Source organism: Cydia pomonella, chromosome 17, assembly GCF_033807575.1.
Source record: "Cydia pomonella isolate Wapato2018A chromosome 17, ilCydPomo1, whole genome shotgun sequence".
NCBI classification, from domain to species: domain Eukaryota; kingdom Metazoa; phylum Arthropoda; class Insecta; order Lepidoptera; family Tortricidae; genus Cydia; species Cydia pomonella.
Genome location: NC_084719.1, coordinates 17,949,300 through 17,959,305, shown reverse-complemented (window position 1 = coordinate 17,959,305; position 10,006 = coordinate 17,949,300). Strand labels below are relative to the sequence as shown.

Genomic DNA, 10,006 nt, shown 5'->3' with positions numbered 1-10,006 from the left:
GGGCGAGATACTGTCGCGCCATTCCTAGGCCTACAGTGAGTTCGGTGTGTCGCCGTTCCTGTTAGATGAACCAAGTCCGCAGCCTTGCACGCCTGTAACGATGGTACAAGGACTACCCACATTTTTATCCCAGTGGAGAGCACGCCGAGCGGTATAAACCGCAGCGCGCTGCCCGGCTGTAGGTATCAATTTAACTGTCACATCACACTCAACACACTAAGATTTTGACGAGGGATAACACTCGTACCGGCTTTTATGCTACTGGCAAGGGCCAACGGTCATGTTGAGTTAAATGCCTGAGCCTAATCGATCTTTTGAGTACTATGCATTGATCCTCCGAAACATAACGGGTATAGTGACTAAAACTACGTGTTTAACTGTAAAATTAACATGTCACATCATGGAACCCTTTTATAAAATATTAATTCGAAACGAATTCATAAGTTTAATATCAATCCGAATCAAAATACCGGAAATTGGCGTTTAAGTATTGGCGTCATTGACGACCGGTTTGGCCTAGTGGGTAGTGACCCTGCCTACGAAGCTGATGGTCCCGGGTTCAAATCCCGGTAAGGGCATTTTATTGATGTGATGAGCATGGATATTTGTTCCTGAGTCATGGGTGTTTTCTATGTATTTAAGTACATATTTATAAATATTTATATATTATATATATCGTTGTCTAAGTACCCTCAACACAAGCCTTATTGAGCTTACTGTGGGACTTAGTCAATTTGTGTAATAATTTCCTATAATATTTATTTATTTATTTAAATGTTTTCGAATATTTACCACCAGCAGCCACCACCATCAACAAACAAAAAATCTTTTTTATGTTTAAATAGAACAGCTTCCATCTTTAAATGAGGTTTCTTAGAAACCATAAAACGATATTATACATATAAGTATTTATGTATGTCACTTTATTGCACATAAACAAGTTTACTAAAAATAGGCATAACAAAGTAAAAGATGTATATGTACAAAGCCGAAGTATTCCTAATAGAGATGTCTTTCATATAACCTACCCGAGATAAAAAAGTAATTCGTCATTCAGTGTCCGATATTAATCAATTTAATCATCAATGAATGGAGATAGATTGGATCTTAAGACGTATTTCGGCAAATAACAATTAGTTTTAGATAAAACAAAACATTAATGTAACAAGAGAATTTTGTTAATAGACTAAACTCGTTGCTTAATTGTGTTTTAAATTAGGATTACCTATTTCGTGCGTATAAAATACGTGTTTTGATATTGGTGTTAAGACAAGATTCCACACAAACATTTTTGTACTCCTACTAATAATAATAAATCCGTTTATTTAAGACAACATAGGTCCAACACAATCGCATTACAATGTAAAGATGAAATCAAAAATATTTTAAAATATTTGACCATTACTGACATTTATAAAATAAAATATCAATAATCTGAATTAAACTTTTAAAATATAAAATATTCAGTTAAAATAATAACAATAAGTTACTTAAATATAGAAGAAAAATATGAAATTCTTGTAAAATTATTCTCAAATAAATAAAAATAAAAATAAGCATAATGCTGAATATGCTTGTTCCGCACAGTGACGCACACAGATATAACAGCCTTTACGTTTGTGATATGCGTATCAAAATCAAAATGTTCACATTCCAAACGTCGTATTTAACTGTGACAAACTATAGCTATTACTCCTTTCTAAAAAATACACTGTGGATGAATGATGATCTTTAAAGCTCGACTTCAAAACATTGGGTACCAGGCCGTACCAAACAAGCATTTATTTTCCTAAAGTACTTTACAAACTTGGTCTGCTTGTGCGATCCCGCTGTACCCTGATATTTAGGTCAAAATACTAATTTTACATGATTACCACGAAGCCAAAAAGGGAAGTTGTTTGTATACTCGTTATTTAAAACCGATTAAATTATTTTCTTGGCAGAGGTGTCAATTAAGTCGCATATTCATAGCCGGGGTGACATAGGTTATATTTCATTTCATTTCATTTCATTTATTTCTTGCAACCATGGTATTTACAGGATGTTCATTTAATTTACCAGTACATACATGGACCCTACTAGATCTACGAATATACAAACATTATATACAACTTAAATCGATTAATATAATTTCTAATATATCTCAAAAAACTCATAAACGGCTTACCCGATCAGGTTCACTATTGTTTAATACTTAGCTTATTTACTTTTGTTCTTCTTTCTGTAAAAATATTGTCCATCCAAAAATGTTTTGAAGACCCATATTCGTTTTGAAAGACCTATTCAACTTCACCCCACACCATAGGGTTGAAACGAAAAAACAGCATCCCCACTTTTCATGTCCTAGCCTAGGGGAGCCACCCTAAAAAATCTTTATTCTAGTTTTTATTTTACGACTTTGTCGGCGTAACTGATTTATATATCCATATAAATTTTCAGCTTTCTAGCACTAACGATCATGGAGCAAAGCCCAGACATACAGACAGACCGACATGGCGAAACTATAACGGTTCCTCGTTGACACGGGACGTTCTATACGAAAAATATCATATTTCGGTTCAGTAATCAGTGTATTTATTGCTTTCATAGGTTATACAGGTTGGTACATTATATTGGTTCAGCTATGAAACTCTGTAGGGCACTGCAATATAACTTAAATCTAACTTAATAACTATGGCTTAAGGCTATCTCTAATAATTTTTTTTAAATAACCATGCGATCATGCATCATATTATATTCATATACATCTTTTAAACAGTTACAAATATTTTTAGGTTGCGATATCTAAACTACTATATTAAATACTATTTCTATAATTAACTATCTAAGAACTCTTGCACTGAGTAAAAACAGCTGTCTATTAAATATTTTGTAATTTTTCTGTTAAATAAAGTATTTTTTTCTTCGTCTCTAATTGTCTTTGGAAGTTTATTGTACACTTTGACTAGAGGCGTGCATTTTTAGTTTAGATGGCGGCATTGGAATTCTGTCTCTAGGGCGTAAGTTAATATTGCTAGGGTTCTTTACTGCTGGGAAAAACTGGTTATACTTTCTTAAAAATTTACATAGTTCGAATATGTACAATGATGTCAGAGTCATAATGTTGAGCTTAGGAAAATGTGGCCTGCAACTATCTGGTTGGTTTATATTAACGAAGATCCTTATACATTTCTTTTGTAACAAAAAGAGATCATTGACATTTGTACTGTTGCCCCATATTATAATACCATACCGTAGCCACGGTTCCAGTTACTCAAACCCTTCATTTAAACGTACGGTAAATAATTTATGAAAAAGATTTCTATTCTATTAGTCCCGATTAATTTATTCAGACAACACATCAAATCAAATAACACCTAGAGGGCAAAGATAAAGAAAACAGTAGAAACAGATATGTGAAGCCGAAATGGTCTCCACTCATTGCAGCTACATCGCGTACACTTGCGTTTATTATTTACCCCCTGATGTTTCGAACTTCACATTACGTCCGTAGGCCGGCAGACTACCTGTGTGTGTTACGACCTGGCCACGATATCGCGCGGCAGCGTCAGCGGCGAGCGGCGGCCCTAGGTGGGAACAAAAGGTCGGATCGTTGTCTCGCTCCAACCGATGGTCGCCGCTCGCCGCTGCCGCCGCCGCACGATGTCGTGGCCGGGCCGTTACGGACATAATATAAGTTCAGATTTATAAATATGAGTGAAAATTATGTGAGCTTGAATCAATATATTGTACGGTAATATCTCCTACAAACTTTAATGATGATGGAACATTTTAATACAAAAACCGAAACTAATCATGAGTTTTTATGAATAGTATGTTACAAAAAAATTATATCCAACTCCAATAAGCCTTTTGTAATACACCAAAACCCTTGTATCCCTTTAAAACGGCGTCGTAAAAGGCCCACTAAAATCCGTAATGAGGTCGCAGGCGTAAAAGGTTCAGCTCAAAATGGCATTACAAATGATGTGAACCTTTTTAAGAGAAATTGGACTTCCGTTGTAACAGTTTTATTTGTTACTCTAATGGATTTTGGTTAAGAATTGCTATTTTACTGGAGAATAAATTGAGTATTCTGTGATAAAGATGTTTTCTTTTTCTTTAATTTATTACCAGTATCACGATAGTACGTAGCGTCTCGTGTCAACTAAAGCTTAGTGCCAAACTATAAACTACACACACATCTGCATAGTAGGATTTTGACGCAGCTCGCTAAACCCCATCTTTTTTCAGATTAAGAAATGTTTATAACCTCTAAGGTAAAGCACTCGCTAAAGATCCTATTGGTCAGTTTACTTTTTTGCCTTTCTACAGTGTGTGATCCAATTTATCTCAGTAGCTCGATTTAATACTATAAAGTAATAATAATAATAAGTTGCTAATTAAAAAAAGACATTCACTGGGTACCCTCGTAGAGCTACATCATAATTGTTTTTTATACTACGTCGGTGGTAAACAAGCATACGGTCCATCTGATGGTAAGCAGTATCCGTAGCCTACGGCTGCAACTCCAGAGGAGTTACATGCGCGTTGCCGACCCTAACACTCTGCATCCTCGTTGAGCTCTGGCAACCTTACTCACCGGCAGGAACACAACACAATGAATATGGTCTAGTGTTATTTGGCTGCGGTTTTCTGTAAGGTGGAGGAAATTCCCCAGTTGGGCTCTGCTCTAGATCTGGAATGACATTCCGCAGTGCTGTGCCCTGCCCCTACCACACTAAAGCGAGATGACATTCACAATACCCATACCTCTCTTTCGAACGAAGTTAAAGGACATACCCGGGTTCGGGTGGGGTGTAGCTTGTAGCATACATTTCCTGTTAAGTAGTGAAAATGATTTGAAGAGGCATAAGAATAACTATAATATCAAGACTATAAAAACGAATAAGAGACCAATGCGGCAAAGAAAAAAAATACCTACATAACTTCGCAACATGTTTTGTAGTCATTAAGTAATGAACTATAGTTTTATCATCATCGTCATGGTGGCCTTTTTGTTGATCCAATCTTGGATGTAGGCCTCTTCCCTCTTCTTCCACTCCTGTGGATCATGTACCCGATTTATCCAGTTTTATACGCTAGTAAAACAAACCTTTACCCTAATATCAGCCGCTGTCAAAACGCCACCTATATTTTTTGTGGAAAACTAAAATGAAAGAACATTGCCTTCGTTGGGAGCTACTCGAGTGTTACCTCGTATTTCCGCCACCCCTCCAGAGATGGCGCTGCATTTAGAGAAGACTTAGTTCTCTATCAATTTATTTAGCGTTAGAAGTTTTCAAAAGATGGCGCATCTTAAATAATGTATCAGTAGTATGCTAACGTCCGTACCTAATGTTGATGACACTAATAACTAGTACTTATTACGTACCTACATATTCGCTATGTGCACGACTGTCACGCAATCTGGTGGCCGTAAATCTAGGGGAAAAAGTCAATACACTACATCTTATAAAACTACTCCAAAACTAAAAACTACTGAACGGATTTTCATACGGCTTTCATCTATCAATAGAGTGATTCTTGAGGAAGGCTTAGGTATATAACTTGTTAAGGTTTTGTGTAAATTGGTTGAAATATAACGATATTGTCGGAAAAATCACGCTGGCTAGGAACTTTAATCGAAACGCTGCCTAATCTGTTTGAGCTATAACAACACAATATATGGTGGGGTTGTTTCTCATTCATAGGTCTACAAAAAGTCCACGATTTTAAATGTCTATCTTTTAAGGATAACTTACTATACCCATTCTTAACTTCTAGAAAAAAAACACGTAATATGTGGCATTTCCAAAGCTATTTACATGGATAAATTATTAAGAATTATCAAATTAAATACGTTACTTATATTAAGCATTTCATACAGATTACAATGATCCCTTACACCATACAATTTAAATGAATATTTCAGGAGAAATCGTAAATCAAAGTTTCATTTCGAGCCATATAACTTGTACGAAATGTTCAAGACGCAATCCGCAGTTAGTTCTAATTTTTACCACCTTATGCGCTGGGATCGCTTTACTTACCCCCACCATGCACTTCGCACGGTCCCAATAGTTTTAAGACAACGCTCATTATTTAGACATATTGTTTTTAAATGAAAAGATGGCGATTTCTAAACACCATGTTTTTTTTTCAAACTCCTTTAATTTACTCTATTTTGGAGATAATCAATAATGTATTTATTTCAGGTAAGAAGGCCCCTAGGAGCGAGTACACTTGCCTTAGAGCCTGTTTACTTATTGATTAGTGTTTAGTATGACTACATTTCCTACTAAATGCAAGTATGTACTAGGTATCTCAGACGATCGATGTTCGGAATGATATTGATATGTCAAAGTTTTCAATTGTTTGGTTGAGTTAAATATTATACCCATGTCACAACAACGCTATATGCAGCATTTAAGTACTTTTAATGAAATATTAAAATAATTAAAAAGGCAGTGATCCTGATCAATTTTGAATTGGAAATGTCAGATGCATGCAACCCGCCCATCATACGAGGGCCTACGAAATATAAAAACAATTTTCTTGGCATTTTTGTTGCATTTCTAATTTGTTTGGGATACCTATGTAAATGACAGAACAGTTATGTGATGTAGTGATGTCGTGCTCATTCAAAAGATTTCTTGGAAAGTCTTAAATACGATGAGGGTACTCCTTGTGCGGGCCTTTGGCCTTATACCTAGGCCTTATAGCCTTTTTCACACTCTCCTTTGACTTCTCACAACTACTTTTTTTGAAAGCTGAAGCACTCGAAACAGTAATTTAATTAATATTACCGGTTATGATTTGTAAACTTGCAGCGCCGTGAAATATGGTCTCCTGATTTATCGTGGCGGTAAAATTTAACTTGGAAATGGACCTCTGGCAATAACTTGATATTAAGTTACCTATAGGTAACTTTTATAGTTTTATAAATCGTCAGGTAACAACCAAAACTCACTAATTACCACCATAATCACCACAAGTCATAATGAACCATATTACTACTAAAAAGGTTGATTTTTGTTTAATTATTTTTAGTAACTAGTGAGTTTTACTTGTCACCTAACGAAATATGTGTACCACTATAAAGAAAAGGGACATTCTTAAATATATATATATATATGGATATATAAAATAAAGCAGGTATTTTTTAAGGAATTTATTTCATCAATTTCAAACTACATTTTCAAAATTACAATTGATTATAACTACGTTAAGCTATAATTTTTACCTAACTTTTGATCCGGACCTACATCCTCATTTTTGAAAAAAAAAATTTGACACGTTTTCAAAAATTTAGAATTTAACAATATATCACTATCCTATCGTCCATTATGCGTTTACTACATAATATTTGAGAGCTAATAACCATGAGGGGAGCCAGGAAATCTTATTTATTTTTCTATAATAGCAAGGTAAGTCATTAGTTTTCGTTTCTAAGAAAAACATCTAAGTTAAAATAGCGTCCGACCCATGGTATGCTAGGCTTACTTATAAATTATGATTAAAACCTACTTAGTTAAAATTAGTTGCACGCTTGCATAAGCTGCGCTGCGGTGGTTTACTGCTTACGTACATATATCGTGTAAAACTGTCTCACATACATCGAAATTCGCTCGTTCCCATACAAAACTACGGATTAGTACTATATATTACTATAGTAAAATTAAATCATTATTTATAACAAAATAAATCTGTTAAAAACGTAATTTAAGTTTCAAACAACGTATATTACTCGTATTTCAAAATCAGGTACAAATTAAATAAATTATATCTAAGGTAACTGAAGCATTAAGAGGAAGAATATGAGATCGATTTGATTTTCATCAATTTGACAGTCACTAACCAAATAAAGAATACAACCACACACGGTTTCATAGCAAAAAAATATAAAAGAAAACTGTGAATAGATTATTACGTTTTTCAAATGTTTTGTTAGCGACTGAATAAAGGATACACGATTAATTAAGTAATAAATATTAAGAGATGTATTTAACTAAACATGCAACATTTTTTGGCTTTTCTTGTATCAAAATCACAGAAATAACTTTAAACATGGCGTCTACTGAATCCACTATACTACACGCCAGGTCATACCCGTGGCTCACGGCCTTCCGTGATCGGGTTCAAACCGTGACCATTCAAGGGCCCCATTTGCCATACTCTACTTAAATCTAATACTTAACAGAAAATATAAATAAGTCAATGTGAAAGTTACATAACATGTGCAATCTTTTCTATAGTAAATACAGAATTTAAGTGCCGTTTACATTACACTGGCGTAAGCTTACTATTAAATAAAATCCTTACAAGTAATACAGTTCTGGTTCACAAAGAAATGCATTTTATTCGCGAGTCCCTATCAATATTTAGGTATCAGTCATACTACTGGAATAAAATTGTGGCAGCCAAAAGCAAAACTCCCATTGAAAAAGCACACGAAAGTACTAAGTTTTAGTGCCTACTTTGGCTTCTACTAGCAGTCACCAAATCTACCAGTTGACATCGTTTGCAACTTGGCATCAACAACCAAGATTACGTAACTAGTTATCAACACGTACGATCTACTACAGACATAGCGATCGTTCAATATCGACTTACTCAGATGTATAAGAAAATACAACATTTAACATAAAAATACACGCCCACGCTCCCTAGCATAGATGGAATATATTCCCATTAAAATACGGAGTTTATTTGCAAATGGATAATATTAAAATCATTCAGTTTTAGGCCATGATTAAAATATAAGTAAATATCGATAATTATATACATGACTGCACTTATAGGTATTATAGCGTTGAATCAATAAATAGTTGTATACAGTATAATTGCGTAAATAGCTGTCGAATAATACGGTTATAGCATAACATATTTTTACTATTGTAAGGTTATCAATTATCATTGTTTGCGTCAATCGTTTATCGAACCCGATAGCTAAATTATACATGCTTAAGTTAACTGATACATAGCGGAATAAACAAAAGTATCTATTTCGTTACACATTAACATATTGAAATAATGCTGTCTGATTAACATGTGAATAAATAATTATAATATTCTTTGTACAAGTTGCCGCGATATGGGACTAGCATAATAGCAGTGCTACTGAGTCACAGAATACAGCCGTAGTGTGTGCAACCAAAGAAACCACCGTCACTCGAAACTTCTTTCATAGCGCAGACTACACAATTCTGGGCATCAAAATACATGAGCATTTTGCCGTAGCAAATGATAGTTACATAATTACAATCTAATTCTTTGGTAGTTTTCACTGGGTCCTTTTACCTTAATAATACATTAAATAGCATTGTGCTTCTTGCCACGGTAATCAAAACGTAAAGGACACTGAATATGCTTGTAAATATCCTCTCGTATCTAATTCCGATAGATCAGCGTAACTTCTTAATAATCCTTCTTGATTATCTTCGAAGTTTTTTCATGGGTTCTTTCATTTCCCAAAAGTCGAAGTGACATATTCATAGTAGAACAGCGGGTAAAGGAGTGGATAAGGCCATGTGCTCCGCCCCCCTCACTGGCAGTCTTTGTGCGGTGACGTAGTGACGCATCAGAGCAGGGACGGTGGGGAAGGCCGTGGCCGCGCCGCCCAAGGTGTACCCCTCGGAATTGCGGCATATTCGCATATGCATGAAACCACGGGTTGACCTGTGAACAAAATCGATGATTTCATTAGTATAGTAAAGCAGTAGGTACTGGTAAAACTAACCGAAACAGAAAATCAATCAACTGGATCGAGTCGCACACAGATTAGAATTTAAATTAGTTTAATTTAGTTTTTATATAAGTAGTTTTAAATTGCTTGTTTATTAATTTAATTGTAAAATTGAAAAATTATAATATTTTAGTATTTCCTCTTCTTATAGGCTTTAGGTATCAATTGTATAAACTCATTTGAGTCTGGGTTACCTACGAGACAGGCTGAGCCTCGTGTAGGAGCCAGAGCAAACTGACAAGTATATTTCCTTGCCAAGGTACCTACATTTCGACAATT

The 10,006-nt window shown here is 34.9% G+C and overlaps 1 protein-coding gene across 1 annotated transcript in view; it reads right to left on the bottom strand.

Annotated features, from left to right (window-relative positions):
- Nucleotides 1-7,138: 7,138 nt before the first annotated feature.
- The window catches only part of LOC133527077 (serine/arginine repetitive matrix protein 1), a 235,700-nt gene continuing 232,832 nt past the window's right edge, over nt 7,139-10,006 (bottom strand). Inside the window, 1 exon segment of the mRNA XM_061863969.1 lies at nt 7,139-9,660. Within this exon segment, the coding sequence (XP_061719953.1) occupies nt 9,474-9,660 (187 nt within the window). The 3' untranslated portion in view covers nt 7,139-9,473.